Source organism: Rhineura floridana, chromosome 11 (genome assembly GCF_030035675.1).
Source record: "Rhineura floridana isolate rRhiFlo1 chromosome 11, rRhiFlo1.hap2, whole genome shotgun sequence".
Lineage (NCBI taxonomy): Eukaryota > Metazoa > Chordata > Lepidosauria > Squamata > Rhineuridae > Rhineura > Rhineura floridana.
Window position 1 is genome coordinate 47,974,956 of NC_084490.1, and position 18,255 is coordinate 47,993,210.

The window sequence follows — 18,255 nt, forward strand, 5'->3', positions numbered from 1 at the left end:
AGACTGTGATTGGCCCAAAGTCACCCAGTGAGTTTTGTGGTCAAACATAGATTTGTATTATTTATTTATGATGTTTATATTCCACCCTTCCAAAGGGAGCTCAAGGCAGCAAACAAGAAGTGATAAAACACTAAAAACATCTGAAAACATAAAACATCTTGAAAAACAATTCCAGCACAGATGCAGGCTGCTATAAACCACCTTCCTTTGGGGCTCCTCTACGATTAGCAGGGCCCCCCCCAAGGATATAAAGAGTGCATTTTTAAGCACTTGCAGAATGAAGGGCTTAATCTAATCTTGGTCCAGCAAAAGGCAAACTCTCAAAATGTAAATGTACTGCCTTCAAGTTGATTCCGACTTATGGTGACCCTATGAATAGGGTTTTCATGAGGCTGAGAGGCAGTGACTGGCCCAAGGTCACCCAGTGAGCTTCATGGCTATATGGGCATTCGAATGCTGGTCCCCCAGGTTGTAGTCCAACACCTTAACCACTACACCATGCAAAAATAAGACCATAAAGGGGCGCAAAGACAAATGTGTTCAAAATTCAAGAAACTGGCAGAGATCTTCAGAAGACTAGGCTCATGTTGGAGCACAGACGGCCTTTCATCAGGGGAATCTTAGGCATCCAGAATGTTCAGTCTTTGGAAGAATTAAAAAAAGAATGTTGTGCTCCACAGGGAATGCCTTAATTTGAATCAGACCTGGAACATCTTTTTAGCATCAGAAACATGTAAACTAATCCTGCCTCTGAGCATGAGAGAAAACTTTCTTACATTTCAGCTACCTGTGAACTCAAGGTTGTGCATCTGGGATAAGGCCTGTGGAGGGCAGAAGTTGCGATTGCAAGGCTAACCCTCCTGAATCCCGGTTCCACTTTCAAAAACCTTTTAGAAAAGACACTACAAATCTTTTCATCCACAGAGGCTGGGTGCGATTATGATGAAATGCGCAATCCAGTTCAAAGGCTACAGGATTGATGTTTTGCATTTTCAGAGTCGATGTTAACCTCACTTCACCTCAAGGGAGCATCCACAAAGCAGTTACAATGAAAGGCGTGCGTTTAAACCGATTTAATCTCATAGATTTACTTTCCCCCACCCCGCATCTCCCTCCGCTCCACACACTCCCTCCCCCCCCTTCCAGAAGGAGGAGCCGTCGCGCGTCCTCGCTAGCCTCTCCGACAGAGGCTGATCTTTGCGGGCCAAGTACGGTGGTGGATTTGCTGCAAGCACAAGGTGTAGCTCCGTCGGTGGGGGGCGCGGCTGATACCCCCCCTCCCGGTCCACCTTCGTATTCTCCCCCTCCTCGGCGATCGGAGCAGGACGTTGGAGGGGTCGCCAGGGCAGCGACTGCGGAGCTGAGCACCGCCTCCTTTCTCTCTCCCCCCCCGGTTCCCCTCCTCCTCGCCTGGATCTGCGGAGATGAGCTGCGCTGGGGACCGACGCCCGGCTCGGCAAGGCTGGTGGGAGAGAAGGCGCCGGAGCGCCGGGCTTCCTTGAGCCGTCGCGAGGACTCCCTGATGCCGGCGCCCGTCTGAACTGAGTGGAGCGGCCGCCCCCCCGGCCAGGCGCTCCCGCCGCCCCTCCTCTGGATGCTGCCGCTGCTGCTGCTCCGCGGCTGCCCCCCCAGCAAGGGCTCGGGAGGCGGGGAGCGCGCATGGCGGCGGCGCAGCAGCGGCGGCGAGGCTCGAGGGGGCGGTCTAGGCAGCGGCCGCAGCAGCCTCGGTTGCCGGGACTGCGGGCGGTGCGCTGGCGTCGGGCGGCCCCGGCTCGGCGGGCGCTGTGGCTCCTGGCCGTGGGCGCCTCGCTGGGCTTGCTGCTGGCGTGGTCGTCCAACCGGCTCCTGCACTGGCTGGCCTTCCCGTCGCATACGACGGTGCGCACTGAGTGGAGCCGCCAGCTGGCCTTCCCGGCCGTCACTCTGTGCAACAACAACCCGCTCCGCTTCCCGCGCCTCTCCAAGGGCGACCTTTACTACGCCGGTAACTGGCTCGGCCTCCTGCTACCCAACCGGACGGCGCGGCCGCTGTTGGCCGAGCTCCTACGCACCGAGCCCGAGCGCCTGCGCTGGTTCGCCAAGCTGGCCGACTTCCGGCTCTTCCTGCCACCGCGCCACTTCGGTGGCATCAGCGAGGACTTTGTCGACCGCCTCGGCCACCGCCTCGACGACATGCTCCTCTCCTGCAAGTTCCGAGGCGAGCAGTGCGGCCCGCACAACTTCTCCGCCGTGAGTAAGGGGCCCGAGCGGAGCGGATTAGCTCAGCCTGGAGGGTGGTGGCAGAATCCCTGCCTTGTGTATTGCTCTACACTTGTAAAAACTTTAGAAACAGCACGGCAGGCAGAAATTCAACAGGTGTAGTTCCCTGCCTCCACTGCTGCAGAGATGCTAGGAGACACTATTCCTGTTGAATTTGGTGCACTTAGGGCCTTAATCATACAGTTGGAAACTGACAAAAAGTTGGAAACCATTTGGGGGGATTAACAGTACCTATTTCTGTGGGGTAGGCAACTGTTAAAAGTATGTTTTTATCTTCGGGGGAGGGAGAAGATTTGCATCCCTCCCAGTCTTTGTAGCGAACAGCTGAAAGCATCAGAAAACCAACAGGTGAAGGCTTACTTTTCTCCTACCAGCACTGAGATGTGGTGATTGAGGGAGCAGGGAGATGCAGCACCTATTGAATTTTTGCATGGCCTGAGGCTGTTAAAGGTGGCGGGCGGGCGGGGGGGACTTAGGCAACTGCCTGGTGGGTCTACTTTCAGTGAGGCAGGGAGCAGGTTCCAGATTTATTCATCTGACAAGGTTCCAGGTTAAACAGCTGCATGACAAACTAGTATTTAACAGGTGAACCTTTCTCCATTCACTTTGATTCTATGTCAGGAAAAGCAGTGCCTGTTTCCTGTCACTCAGTATTAGTCTTAAGAGTAGGATTGCCCTGTAAAGAGAAAAGCAAAAGAGTAGTAGCCTTAGGAGAAGAATGTAAGGATGGTGGTTCTGTTTTAGGAAAGGGAGGGGGTTGTCCAGTTCCTGGGGCTTTTCTGGGGTTGGAGAGGAGGTGGGGAGAGCACCCTAATCCTGACTTTTTCTAGAACAAACCCATGAGGAATGTATTGTGCCATTTCATGAACAGTGGGAGTTTATGGGTGCTGCCCATGTCTGCGCAGGGTGGTGATTGTGGAGTAAGGTTTTACTTAGAAGCGTGACTTGGAGAGGTTATAGTTCTTTGGAAGTTTGGAGGGTCTGGAGAAACAGCCTAATCCCCTTCTTGATTTATTTTGGTGCACAAGTGCATGATGTGGAAGGGGCTTTCAGTTCCTTGAAGTGTGCAAAGAATAGACAAGACTGATCCCCATTCCTCTCTAGACGAGGAGTGGTTGGCACCAGATGGTGGCTGTGCAGGTTTGTTATGGGGAAGGAACAGCCCTGAAGAAGACAGAATCTGACAGCAATCCTAGCCATGTCTACTCAGAAGTAAGTTCTGTTGAATTCAGTGGGACTTACTCCCAGGTAAATGGGGTTAGGACTGCTGTCAGGACAGTGGAGTGGGTGGCAAAGAAATTGTTTATCCAAAGTGAGTGGGGAGATCAGAAATCATTTTCAGAATATAGCCTGTGTGCTCAGTATGTGCATATGGATAGATGTGTTCTCTTCTGGGCCATGGCAGCAACCAGTTAGGGAAACATGGATGTTTTAGGAGTAAGATGGCTTGCGACAATGGAAACATAACACTTTATGACGTGCTTTCTGGATTGTAGGGATGTGTGTATACTTAGAGATTCATATTTCAAAAACCATTTGGCAGGCATGCTGCCAACAGTGGCTGCGTCTCCCTGCCTGATGTGACTTGCTAATGTCTACATTTTTTTAAAAAAAACTCCTCCATATTTGCTGAGTGTAAAGCTAGTGTACTTCTCTTCCTAAGGCAAACAGTGGTGGGCACGTCAGTGCCAGCTGTAATGCCCAACACTAGCAGGATGTTCAAGCTGGTAGTTCAGTAAATCTTGAGCATCACTCAGTGAAGGGGTGGGTGTGTCTTTGTGTTTGTTTCTAAATGGCAATCCAGCAATGGAGACATAATCAAAGTATTTTACATGTATCATTTCAGTAACCCTTAATGACCTCCCTCATCAGATTGTTTTGCTATTTCCATATTGCAGATGGCTGGCGTGGGTGGATGGGTTGGTACTGAGACACATGGCTTACCTAAGACCATGGAAGCAAGCTTTGAGCTGGAGACTTGCTAGTTCACAGCTCTATCTTTCTATCCACTGTCAGTGCAATCCTATACATATCTACTCAGAAGTAACTGTACTGTTGTCAATGGGGCTTACTCCCAGGTAAGTGTTATAGGATGAATGGTATAGATCAGGGATGGGGAACCTGTGGTCTTCCAGGTGTTGCTGGACTGCAGCTGCCATCACTCCCAGCCAGCATGGCCAATGATCAGGGATGATGTAATCGAGCAACATCTGGAAGGCCACCGATCACCCCCATTCCCAGGAAAGAGGTAAGACAGCTGCTCCTGAAGAACCTGCTTCCATAGCAGTGCCTAAAGTTTGTTCATATGAAATGCGGGCTAAGTTGAGGTGAGGCAGCTTCAGAGCTTGAAACAAAGCCCTGTCTGAAGGTTGACATCCGGATATTGGAAACATGTGATTCAGCTGAAACTGGTGGGTTGGGTCTGCATGGGGTTAAAAAGGGTAGATAGAAAGGAGACCCTTTGATCTCCTGCTAAAACTTCCTTCCTGTGTGAACTAGGTTTGGGAAGTGGTTCAGTGGACTTGCCCATGAGATCAGGAGCATAATGAGACTTTGTGGCAGAGACTAGGAGGAGATCAGAGTCTCAGAGCTTTGGCAAAGTGGCTTTTTAAAATGCAAGTAGAGAAATGGGAAAATAAAAACAGCCCTTGGGAGCCATTTCATACATTCTGCAGCCACAAACCTGGGTTTGCCAACCAAGTAAATGCTCGACAGGGAACTGTAGTCAATTGTTGCTCTCTGGAAAGCGTATCTGTATGATACATGTGTTTGCTGCATTCACACACTTCTACATTTTTAAGTGCATGCCTAAAAAATCTTAGATGTACACCTAAAATGTAATGTATGAAGTACATACCCCCAAGTGGGTCAGTGTGAATTAACTGGAAATGGGTCCAGAAAACACACAACCAGGAAATGGGTCCAGAAAACACACAACCAGGAAACTGTCTGCTGATTATGGGAGCAGGGGAGGGATACTCCAGGTTATGCGTAGTACGGATGAACAGTATTAAGATCATGAGCTACCATACATGAGAGAGGGTGTGAACGGTGCTTTGCTTTGCACTTTGTGAGTTTAAATTCTCCATTCACTGCCAACACTCTGGTCAGCGTTGTGGGGATCAAGGGAACTCTGAAACTGACTGCTTCTATTCCCAGCACACCTGGCAAGGGGAGCTATTCTGTTGACCTCAAGCCAGTTAGACTACTGTTCTTTCATTTCCTAGTGAGCTGGTACCGAGCCATTCTCATCAGCCTCATCTCAAGTCCTTGCTTTCCTGTCTCCTGCAGTTGCGTGAAATGGCATCTTCCTTGCTTGGGGTTTGCAACAATCAAAAGTTGGAAATGTTGTTTTTGCTTGCTGTGTTGGCTCCACAGACAGAAAAAGAAAGTAGACAAGGTGGTCTGATTGAGAGGACCACCTATCAGTAAAAGTATGTATACTTTATAGTTACACAGAACACTACATCATCAGGGTGACTACTCCGGTCTCAGCATTCTAAATATCACAGTCCACCTCCTTCATTGTGTCTATCATGAACTTGCAATCATCTGCAAAGAGCAGCATCCTGGTAGTGAATGCCTTCTTCCATTCTGTCGTGTTTATAGCAGAGGGAGACATGGGAAACAGGGCATTCCATCAGCTCAGGTGACAGACCAGCAACTTTTGTCTCCTCCTCCTCTTTGACCTATTTTTTATTCTTTCTGGTCATTATCCAGTGCCTGGATTTGTTATCATCCTACTTTTTCCTTTTTTGTCATTTCTTAGATTGTAAGCTTGAGGGTAGGGACTGTCTCATTACTGAATTTTGTAAGCCACATCAAATCAATACAAGAAGAGACATTTCAGAGAACAACTTCCAGAGGTTTGAGACTTTGGTAAGCAATGGGAAGCATCTTTTATTCAAACAAATCTTTAGCAGCCTGAAATGAGCAAAATAACTTTTTGATTTCAATTTGGGGCAGGTTTATTTGTTGAAATGTTTAGATGCCATCTGTCATCATACGAGTTATCTCAGGGCTGCATACAAAACATCAAAACAAACAGTTAAATGAAAGTGCAGACCAATGAGAAAAGCAACAGAGCCATCATGTCACTTTGCATCACCCCAGTTGGAGTGCCTTTCAAGGGCGTTCATGTGTCTGCCCATTCATCACATGTAGAGTGTCGGAGAGTGGCAAAATTGGGAATAGAGAGACTGAGTGAGCCTTTATGTGTGTTTGAATCTTTGCTAAGGATTACACCTTCCCTGCAAATTAGTCAGACAGAGTTTAAGCTTTAAAATAAGAAATAAGTACTTTATTCTGGAAGTACATACTTGATAGGAAAGAGTTCTACATCTAGCTAACTAGCTAAGTTGGAGATGTAAACCCTAAGCCTAGTGTTCGCCCTCATGCTTGGAGGAGAGGGAGAGACAAAGAGAAGATGTCTGCTCTCCCTCTCAAGAGAAGGAAGGAAGGAAGAAGGAGATGTGGTCAACATCCTATGCATTTCAGTCTAGCAGGAAGGGAGAGAGAGCAGGAGATCAAAGGATAGGTATTAGCCTAGCAATCAGGAGGTCTCCTCTCTAGCTACCCTTTTTAATCCCATGCAGCCTCAACCCACAAATTGGAGTTGAACCACATATTCCAACATACAGTAGAGTAGTTAATGAGCGGATCAAGACTTCTTCTTTAGATTTTTTCTCTCTCTTCCCGTCCTGAGGGCTCATAGCAAGTTGCAATATAAAAGCACTCCCAAAACATCCAAAAGAACATTACATGAGACAAATCTTGGGTGCCATTGTTCGTGCTGTTTGTTGTGGTCAGATAGGAATGTTGTTGCTACTATCCTGCTTTTTTTACATAGCCATACCCTCTTGGTTATTATAGCTGAAGAGGGCAAATGTGCTGATTCCTTTGTAGTTTTCCTGGAATTCAGGTGAAAGTGTAGGCGTGGAGATAACCTTTCCAAGGAATTTTAAAAAATGCATTGTGGACAAAAAGGCAGAACCCAGGTGAGGTATGGTTTGCTTTGAATATGAAAAATACGGGGACCTGAACCTACCTGGAAGTCGTTTCTTTATTATTTCTTTATTTATTCGGTTTATATCTCGCCCTTCCTGCCACTAGAAGTCATCTTGTTGTCTGATATCTGGAGGCACCTCTTTCCTGTTTGCAGGCTTGCCGGGGTTGGGCTGTGGTTCTTCTGTGATATGCACACTGCATATACTCAGAGGCTGCCTCTGTTGTGTAGTCCTTCACATGTTCTGTAAATGAGTTCCTTCCAGCCATGAAAACAGCAGGGTGGGGAGACCCTGACACAAAGTAAGCCCTGAAGTGATTGGTACCTGGTGATAAGTCCGATCATGCATTGCATATGTGCTACCTTCTCTCGACTCTCAGGTCATGTCGAGGGTGCAATTTTTGTGTGTGCGTATGTAGCTAAATCTAGATACCGACAGGTTTTATTGGAGAGAGCATTTGGTGCAAGCGAGGCTACACTCGCAAGGTCAACGAATAATGAAGCAATTTCTTTGCACCTGCTTGTTAATTCCACCCTATTCCCTTCCAACAGGGGAGCTATAACTCTTACCTTGGCGGTAACCATTATGCCTCAGGGCTATGATGATGTTATAGTAACCCTGAAGAGGCCAGGGTGAGGGAATGCTCAGCTTTCACATTTCCTACAATCAGCAAGTCTGGAGCTCAGCTCCTTTGCTTCTCCTGCAAAATGTCTTCCAGCATTCATTAAAAGAAGAAAAAGAAGAGAGATGGAGAATGATCAGCATTGGGGTTTTTTTTCCCCCTTTTGGAAACCCGAGAGCTGTCTCTCTTAATGAAAAAAGAGCCATGATTGTTAGCTTTCTTGAGTCACCTGGCACTGTTTGCTGTGCAGGTGCTGTGTTCTGCAGCCTGCCTGCTGATTGCTTGTGGCACGATCAGGTCTGGATTGCGTGGGTTGATCTGTGGGAGGGCAGTGGTGGGGTGCATGCCTTGTTCCATCCGCTTTCCTCCCAGTGATTTTCTCTTCATCATTGCTGTTCCTCCTGAAAGCCTGTGTGGCTTGCAACTTTCTTAGAATGCGGTGACCGAGATGAGAGGCAGTACTCAGCTGTCCCTCTGCCACAGTGGCTGAATGAGTGGCGTGAGTGCTGAGGTGGCTTCAAATCCCTGTTTAAGCTGTGGCTCTGGGCACGTCTACAGTATGTCAGCCAGCCACGCTTCTCCAGTGGTAAAAGGGGGAGTGTTAGTTGCCTACCTCATGAGTCACTGGCCTGGTTTGCACATTGTGCTGTGCCAAACCATGGCTTAGGCTGAATGTATACGCTTCTGGAGAGGAGATCGCAGTCACTTTTCTTTTCTCTGGCTGTTCTGCTGCTGCACTGAGGTAAGCTAAGCCGTTTGTTTTGATTAGCTGATATGTTGTCTGAACTGGCATGGTTTAGCTTTCCTGGAAAGCCACGAGCCATAATACATACAACAAAACCTTGGTTGCAGCTTTTGGTAAGTCTGGAGAGAGCTAAACCACAAGCACAGGTTCAGACAATACGCTGAGCGGAGCCATGGCCTAGCACGGCATAGCAGTAGAATGGCCGGGGTGGAGGAAAGTGACTGCGATCTCCTCTGCCAGATCCCGCATGCCCACAATAAGCCATGGTTTGGTTTAGCATGACATGCAAACCAGACCATTGTGGGACAGAGCAGTAGAAAGTGTTAAATATTTTGAGCGTTCCAAGTTCTTTGTGCATGGTCCCATCAAAGTTGCATTAATGCACCCTTCCCAAGTCGAGGCCAAGCTGTTACTTGACAGAGAGGCAAGGCGGGTGTAATGTAGTTATGCATTCACAGGCAGCAAGAATGGCAGAAAGGCCTGAGCTCGGTGGTAGAGGACCTGCTTTGCATACAGAAGGTTTCCGGTTCAATCCCCCCGACATCTGCAGGTAAGGCTAGGGTTTTCCCTTGCCTGAAATGAAACCCTGGAGAGCAGCTAACCATCAGTGCAGACAGTGTTGAACTACATGGCCCAGTGGTCTGGCTTGGAAGAAGACAGCTTTCTATGAATAGGTAAGCGAAGGATATAGAGTTAGGAAGTGAAGACAAAGTATTGTGATCAATGGCAGATCACAGGGATGCTGGTCTGTTAACTGAGGTCTAAAGAGACAAGGTAAGGGCAGCCACATTTGCTCCAGTCATGACGAAAATATGATGGCAGATCTGATGTTTACAACAAAATGCGCATACAGGTGCGCTCAAGTGAACCCTGCTTTGTCCCAATAACGCACCTTTGCTTGAAGCACTTTTCTCCCTCAACCTAGCTCTGAATTTGGAAGGGATCTAAGCTGCACAGAGGGATTGTTTTTCCACAAAAGTGCAGCAAGTTAAGGTATGGAAGGTTCAACTCCTCTCACTTGAATACACATTTTGTTGCAAAAATTAAATATTCCCCTCCGAACAGGTGCAACATCAGTGGGGCAGCCATATACTTTTTTAAAAGAGGTGGCTGTGCTGTCAACATCTGGTTTTGCCCTGAAGGTAGAAGTACAACTTGATGTGGTGTTTTCATGTCTCCCTCTTCTAGCAGTCTGTTTTTCTTAAATGAAAATTAACCTTGGGAGGTTGTGATCATGTGATCAGAAGAGCCGCATGGTGGAAGGAAGCTTCTCATCCCTTTCTCTTCTTGCTGTTTCTCTGCTAAAATTCAGCCTCGGATTAAAAACAAACAGAGAAGTGAAAAACAAAACTCATGTCATGTCTAATTTTGGCCCTTGGATACTGCTCCCATGCTGATCTTGTGACCTGTCGGTAGTGATGAGTAAATCAATTCTGGATTCTCCCAGTTTCTCATTTTTCCAATCATAAGCTCAGTTCTCCACATTTCCATGTCACTTTGTGATTTTTTTAAAAAGTCCTCATGAAAATTCAGCCTTTTAGTGCAAATTTCTCCTAATACACACATTTGTTTGTAGTTTTGCCTAATATACATATTTTTGCAAAGCAGTGTTCCCTATTATAGTGCATTTTTGTATGTTATTTTCACTAATATATGCATTTTATGCTCATTTTACTATAGTATATGTCTTTTTGTACATATTACTTGCCTGGAGAAGTGCATTGCAAAATGAGGAGAAGTGCAAATGTTGAAGAGTGGCTGTGTTTTGGTTTGCATAGATTCGCCATTAGGTGCAAACTGAATCAAATTTCTCCCCCATCCATCCTTGTGGAACTCCCACTCCATCTGGCAATTTTGCTGTATGGTTTTAGGCAAATGCTGAAGACGCACCTCTTTACCCTGGCCTTTGACACCTGGGACATGTATTTTTAGGACCCATTCTATTTGGGATTTTAGGTTGTTTTTAAATTGTTTTTAATGTCATATTTTAAAATTGTTGTAACCCTCCTTGGGACCTTTGGGTGAAGGACAGGTAATAAATGATTATAATGATTGGGGCTGAAATCCTCCAGGAGATGTGTGGTCTTCTTGGCTCTATGTCCTTCAAGAAGATCAGCTTCCAGTCTGATCCTGAGTTGTACGCCATTGCAAGACTGGCTGGGGTAGGGGAGCACTCCTGATGTGCCCACTGCTCTGTCTCTGAGCATACCATGCTGGCTTTTTGTACCTGACTTTAAAAGGTAAAAGGATGAATTGGCTCAAAGCCTTGCATTTCTAATTTTTGCATGCAATTAGAGGGGAAAACATGCCTGTATTTCCAATAACCAAGGAACATTCCAAGTTAGCTGTCAGGCTTACATGTGGCTGAAACCTTCTGGAGTTCTTTGTTCACATAGACAGGGGTGGTTTGTCTCTGAATCCTGGCAGCATAAACAGTCCTAGCTAGTGGTGGTGTTGGAGCCTAGCCAGTTTTCCCCCCATCTTGCATTTATGCATTTGGTTTCACTCAGCGTGTAATAGCTTTGCATTTCTCTTTGTGGAATTTCATTTGATCAGGGCTCCAATATAGCTTGCTTGCTTTGAAATGTACACCTGCCGTCCGTCATACCTGGCTGTTGCCTTCAAAGGTGGCCTTATTGAAGTTGGAGAGTAGGGAAAGGCCACTTCGCAGATTGCTGTCCTGAGAAATTTGAAGCCAATAGCCCTTTTTTTCTTCTTCTCAAGTGAGGGATTCCAGTGGGGAGTGTGGGACTGAGAGGTGGCTTTTCCTTTGAGATGACTGCAGCAGCTGTCATCCTTCCCCCACCCCCGTAAAGAAGAAAGAGACCTTTCCTTCTGCTCCCTTACCTCTCTGAATTGTGAAGCAGCAGCAGCAGGGCGAGCTTCATCTGTGATGGGGTCAGCACAATGCAGTGGCCAAGAGATGTAATGCTTTTGGAGCAGTGGGAGTGGTTGGATAACCCCATCGCTACCTACAATATACATGGATGTTTTCTTTTCCTTCCTGTTTTTTCTGCAGGTTCTATTGAAACAGGTTCTGCAGCTATTTGGCAGTCTTCAAGATGAACTGGAAGAATGCCAAATCTTTCTCATAAAAAGCAAGAGCGAAGGCTGACTCAGCAAGTTGTGTATGACTTGTGGGCATCTATTGGTTAGTGCCCATGGCATCTCTAGGGTGCTGTAATACCCCTTGTACTAATGTTGCTGTTTTGTTAAAAAAAAGTTTTTTAAAAAACACAGAAGAATAAATATGTATGTACTTAAGCACAAACATGCTTCTTTTTAAAAAGAAAAAAGCACTCTAAAGCCTTTCTTTCCTCCACCCTCCAACATTTTCCTTCCATTTAAAGATCATTTTCTTAAATGTTTGTTTATTTGATTTAAGATATTTTTATGCCTTTTTAAGGCCAAGCCCTTATAAGGCGTCTTCCAACACAAAAACACAGAATACATAATCAGGCATCAAAATATTTTTTATGAAGTAGGTGTTTCCTTCCTCAGACTGATAGCTAACATCTCTCAGTATTTTAAAGTCTTCTTTTATAAAAAGAAAGGAGAGAATAGGTTTTTTTTCCATATAGCAAGATGTGTGTTCTCTCTCGCGCGCACACACATTTATTATTTATTTTATTTTAAAAATTTATATACCTTCCCTTCAGCAGTGTTTCCAGGGCAGTTTACAAAACAAGAGAAAATGTAGAAATCAAGTTAACATGTGACTGAAAATAGCAACACGTGAAAAAGCCTTGAACATGTTTTCCACATAGTGCCAAAAAATGGAACCGTTTATGCTAAAGCAACTTTTGTGGGAGGGAGGGAGTTCCCCAAGAGAGTGATTCTGATGGGTAGAAGAAGGAGAATCCATGGGGGGAGGAACTGCCAATTCCAAAGCCCTCCTGGGCTTGAGCCAGCAGGGTGAAAGGTGGTGGTGGGCAGCTGGAGGGAAGACAAACCCATCAGCTCCGGGGCTGGTGTATTTTCCGTCCCTCGCTGGGGTGTGTTGCGGAAATGTGGTGGCTCTAGATCCCAAGCGTCCCTTGGTCTGCCCTTGCCATGCCCTTCTCCAGCCTCTACCACACTTCTCTCTGTTGCCACAATGAGGAGGCCACCTGGGGGCAAAGTTCCTCTGCCCATGGAGATGGCCACTGCCTTGGATGGCTTTTAAAAAGGATTAGACAGATTTATGGAGGAGAAGGCTATCCATGGCTACTAGGCACAATGGCTATGTTCACCTCCACTGCTAGAGGCAGTATACTCCTGCGTGCCAGTTGCTGGCAACCGCGAGTGGGGCGAGTGTTGTTGTCCTGCTTGTGTGTGTCCCATAGGCATCTGGTTATGAGGAGGAGATGCTGGACTAGATGGGCCTTTGGCCTGGACCAGCAGGGCTCTTGCGTTCTTATGAGATGGAGGTCTGCAATATCTTATGGCCGTAGTGTCCTCAATTGACACCGTAATTTTCTGTGTCTCTGTCTCTCTCTCTGACACGCACACACCTGCTTACCTACCTACCTTGCACTTCCATTCATTTTGTTTGCCCATTTTTTACCAACTTGAGAAGCTGCACTGGGATAGGAGCCAATGTAGCAGTCCTGCAAAAATCACCCAGGAAGTGTTACAGGTGCTCACATTCTTCTTAGACTATTTGTAACATTTTGTTTCTTAACCAGCCATTCCTCATTGGCTCTGTTTCATGTCCTAGTGTTTTGCCACATGTCCAGGGCCATAGAGGTGTCCCCCTTCTCTCTTAATAACTGGGCAGCTCTTTTCATGGTGAGGAAGTGCTGCTAAATATACAGGTCTGAGCAGAGTGGAAACAAAGGAGCTGAGATGCCAGAAAGTCATATCTGAAAGAGGTTGTGAAATAGGCAGGCATTTGCAAAATGGGGGGGGGGATAAAAATGTTAAGAGAGGTCTCCAGTGACAAGTCATGGAACATTTCTTAAGTCATCTTTTCCCCCATGCAGTGTCTGACAAGCTCTTACTGTGCATTGTTACCACATGTCCTTGTCCACACGCGCCTGTGATGACACGAGAAGAGAATGGATGCAGATTCAGGCTTTTCCCTAAGAGGCATGGTGTGCCACCGGGCAAATTAAGCTTAGGAGCCTACGTTTATTTTCCAGAGAGAGGCCTTGTATCGCAAGCATGTCTTTCAGATCTGATTTTTCTGTTTGTGCATGTTTGGCACGTTAGCTTCCATACATTTCCATTTTTCTGTTGTGGATTTTCACTGCTATTCACTGCTTGCCATCCACATCAGTGGGTGGTCCTGGATGGAATATACCTGGAGGGAAGGGGCCTTTGCTCAGTGGCAGAGCATCTGCTTTGGTCCCAGGTTCAATCCCTGGAATCTCCAGGTAGGGTTGGGAGAGAATCCTGTCTGAGACCTTGGAGAGCAGCTGCCAGTCTGTGTAGAGATTACTGAGCTAGATAGACCAATGGTTCTGACTCAGTATGAGGCAGCTTCCTACGCCCCCCACCGCCGCCTCACTCACTCCTTTCTAATGCCAATTTCCGTGCTGGGCATACATGTAGGTATTTCTGTACTTGAATGCATACACCTTAACAAAAAAAATCAGAGGAAGTGTGCAAGAGCAAATGTTACCAGCCTTGGTTATGTTTCACAGTGGGCAAAATTAAAGCCTCTGCTTTTTTTGGGGGGGGGGATATCTATTTCTATTTGGCTTTTTTTTTTTTAACACTGAGGTCTTGCACTAGAGTGATATTTACCTGACAGGCTTGCGGAGGAGTATTAAAAAGGTCTTGTGCAAGATCTCTGTGTTTTTTTTAAGAGCTAGATACAATTGCAGTCTCTGAGGTAATCCCCCACATTTACTGTGTGAAGGTCTTGATAGAAGAGCTCCTCCTAACCAGGCTATAAATATATATAATTAATCAAAATTAAGGAGGCCAAGGACCTCAAAGCGGTATACATTATTCTCCCCTCTCCATTTTACCCTCACAACAACCCTGTGAGGTAGGTTAAGCTGAGAGGCTGCGAACGGCCATGGAGTGAGCTCCATGGCTGAGTGGGGATTTGAACCCTGGTCTCCCAGGTCACAGTCCAACACTGTAACCACTGCATCACACTGGCTCACCCAGTAGTCACAGGAGCTGCCATTTATTTCTTTATTAAATTTATATCCCGCCCTTCCACCCAAAGGGAGGCATGACCATGATTTGTGGCCGGTACAAAAAAACACCTTGTGTGCATGAACAGCACAACAAATTGCTGTCTGGAAGTATCATTATGCAAAGGGAAATTAGGAACAAGACAACAGCCAGAGGTTAGAGTGAAAGTATATACCAAATAAATAAATAATAGAAGGATCTGTTAATTATGACCAGCAGCATTTAGGTTAAGTCTAAGGAGCAGCAGAAATAGGAGAACCCCAAAGCCAAATACTGTATGGGGAGGTGGCAGATGGACATACGGTAGAGCTGCATTGGGTGAGAGAGGGAAGGTAGAAAGCAAATACACGTTGCTGCAAGATACCCTTTTCACATATCTCTGGACTGCCCCGTTTCCCAGTTTTCCATAGGTCCCCCTGTTTCTCTTAGCTTATTTTTCTCAGCTCCGGATTCTTGCTTCCTTGGATCTCCTTCCTTTCTGGGCCCATTTGACTGATCTGGTGTGAGCAGTTCATTTAACAGCAGCCAGACACTCTTCTGCCTGCCAAGGCCCTCTGTAACATTAGGGTAGCTCAGGCAATAACTGCCAAAGACTTCACTGTCAACCACCACAGAATCATTTAGTTCATCACAATATAGATTATAATTTAAATTAAAAAGACTGCTTTCCCCGTATTAATGCTGCATTAGCCATGTCTGCCCATTCAGTAGGAAAGAGAGATGGGGAGATGTGCTCAGTGCTGCTTGTGATTGCTTCTTAAACAAAATGCGCTTGCTTCTTTTCAGCTGTTCTTCTGATGACTTACATTCCGACCCCTTCATCATCTTAGCTGTTATTGCTTTTATTAGCCTCAGAGTGCAGAACCTTAAACCTCGTACTATTGATTTTCATTCCTTTGCCGCTAGCCTCATCCACAAGGTCGTTTGGTTCTTCCTGTTTTTTTTAAAAAATAAATAAATAAAATCCTGTCCACTGCTTTTATTGACAATGTTTCCCAGCCCTGTCATCAGCAAAATTGTGTTAACCTTGCCTGTTTCATTTTTTAAAAAAATGAAAAAGAAAAAAGCCAAGGGCTATAACGATGGTAGAAAAGAAGTCTCCCAAGAATGATCCTGGGAGAATTCCATCAACAACTTCTTTCCAGCTCAGTAGCTCTTGCTTTTCAATAACCTTTTAGGGGTGTCTTAGAGGCTGAGGACGAGTTTTTCCTCATTCACACAGAAATGTGAAGGTTCCAAAAGTTATTAAAAACCTGTTTTCAGAAAAGATTGGGGGGTGGTGGAGGGGGGGGAGATTGGAAGATGAAAGTAAACTTTCAAAATGCAACTCCAGAAAATCCTTCAGAAGTGTCTTCTAAGAATGTGTTTTTATTTTTATTACTATATGAAGACATTTCTGTCCCTTCTTTTCTTGCAGGATTCTCAAGACAGCTTACAACGGTGCATTAAATACATTGCATAATTTAAAAGAAGCAGTAAAACAACAGTCCTGTAAGCATGTTTTCTCGGAGATACGTTCCTACTGAGTTCAATAGCATTTACCCTTACTGACAGCACAATGCTATGCATGTCTACTCGGAAGTCCATCCTATTGAGTTCAGTGGGTTTTACTCCCTGGACAGTGTATTTAGGATGGCAGGCTTAAAGCTATTAAAAGCTTGGGAAAAACTATTTTCACGTGGTGCTTAAAAACCATCAGATTCAGTGGTAGGAAAACATAGAAACCTAAGAAGCTACTGTATACTAAGTGAGACCATCTGTCCATCTAGCTCAGTGTTTTGTCTACACTGACCAGCAGTGACAGACTCTCCAGAGTTTCAGGCATGGGTCTCTCCCAGCCCTGCCTGGAGCCAGGGCCAGCACAAGCCATGACTGGGCCTTGGACACCAGATTCTTCCGGGCCTGGTTCATGCTCCCCCACACCCCCTCCTGATGCAGGGGGTGTGGGCTTAAATAGGCCCACCAAACCCACCTCTCACATTGCCACGTTAGCATGTTGTGTGTGCACACTTCCCATCACCCAAGATGGCGGTGTGGGTTACCCCTTAGGGGTGCCCCTGCTGCCATCTTGGGTGAAGGCAGGCACATGTGCACAGCGTGCTAATACAGCAACATGGGAGGTAGGTGGGGCAGGGCCTGACTTGGCCGCCCACTGGTGCTGGGCCTGCTCGGAGATGGCATCAGTGAACCTGGGACCTTCCGCATACAAAGCAGGTGCTCTACCACTGAGCAACAGAAAAAGAGAGTGAACATGAAAACAAGACACCACAACTAAACTCCGCTTATCAAGAAAGCCTTATTCCTCCTCTCGGAAGGCTGGGACACCTAGGGCTTATCCTCTGACTATTTTAACATCTGGGCAGATTCATATTTGAGCAGGTGGCCCTCTCTTGAAGTGAAATGTGTGACTTGATTCACTTTCGTGTCATACTCGTTGTTTGTTCTGGAGGTGCTGTCAAGTAATACAACCTGCTCTCTGCTTATGTGTTGAGGGTCTTGAACAGAGTCCGTCAAAGCCGACCTGAAGAGCTACCCTTTGGATGGAGGAAGACTTTTCTGGTTCTCTTTGAGGACCTTCCAGTCTTCCAGTTTGGGAAATGTTGGTCAAGGATTGGATAGCAACCAAGGACCATTCCACTGGTCCTCCCTCTGCTACTGTGCAAAGTAATATCTGGATGATAATATCCTGGCATGTTGTTTCTCTAAATTCCGATCATTTTCTGTTCCTTAATTCTACTTAGATTTCTTAGACACTCCACTGCCTCCCAAATCACCTTTCATTTCTTCTGTTTGAAGTTCCAGTTTCTCAAGGGCTACTCTTCTAGATTTTACTATTTAGAATAAACTCAAAAGCTACATGGTGCCTAGCATTTAGCTATCTGTAGTCCAGCTCTTGAAACGCGAACATGTTAATTGTCCTAATAAAAATCGCCTTTGGTGTTAATTCAGACAAGGTTTACTCTTGGTGCAGATCTGGAAGAGTTTTATTCCTGGTCCTGTTCTGGACAAGCCTGCCCTGCCAACATCCTGTATTTCTGACACTGCCTGTGTTATAGTTTGGATTGTGGTGGTAGATCTGCAGTGAGTTGGTGGTCATAAGCAGGGGTGAGACCAGATTATTTTTTAGTTCCTTCCAGCTTTATGAACATTAGTCAGAGATCTGGCTCTGAAGGAAAAAATAAAATAAAAACTCTTCCCCAGCAGGAATAACAGAATCCTGCTGCTTAAATTCTGTTTGTGATCCTGGCTCAACAAACGGGTTAGGGTTATGATCACGGGGATCTCTGAAGCTCCTATAATCTGCTCTTCTGTCCCAATATTATTATTTTTCCAGACACCTAACCTTTTGCCCATGATCAAAAGTGGCAGCATCCACGTAGCCTTGAGTACATTTTGTAGAAGCACATAAAAAGAGCAGAATTTTGGTTTCTGAGAGGTCACATTCATTTTTTTAAGGCAAGCTTCTAGTTTCTAATTTGTAAAGATCTGGT

The 18,255-nt window shown here is 46.0% G+C and overlaps 1 protein-coding gene across 6 annotated transcripts in view; it reads left to right on the forward strand.

Annotated features, from left to right (window-relative positions):
- The window catches only part of ASIC2 (acid sensing ion channel subunit 2), a 485,065-nt gene that overhangs the window by 322,310 nt on the left and 144,500 nt on the right, over positions 1–18,255 (forward strand). The window contains exon 1 of one of the 6 annotated variants that reach the window (XM_061588637.1): positions 1,148–2,229. The exons of the other annotated variants lie outside the window; for them this stretch is intronic. Coding sequence (XP_061444621.1) covers positions 1,660–2,229 — 570 coding nt within the window. The 5' untranslated portion in view covers positions 1,148–1,659. Of the gene's footprint in view, positions 1–1,147; positions 2,230–18,255 lie in introns of those variants that run through there. 6 annotated transcript variants of the gene reach the window in all.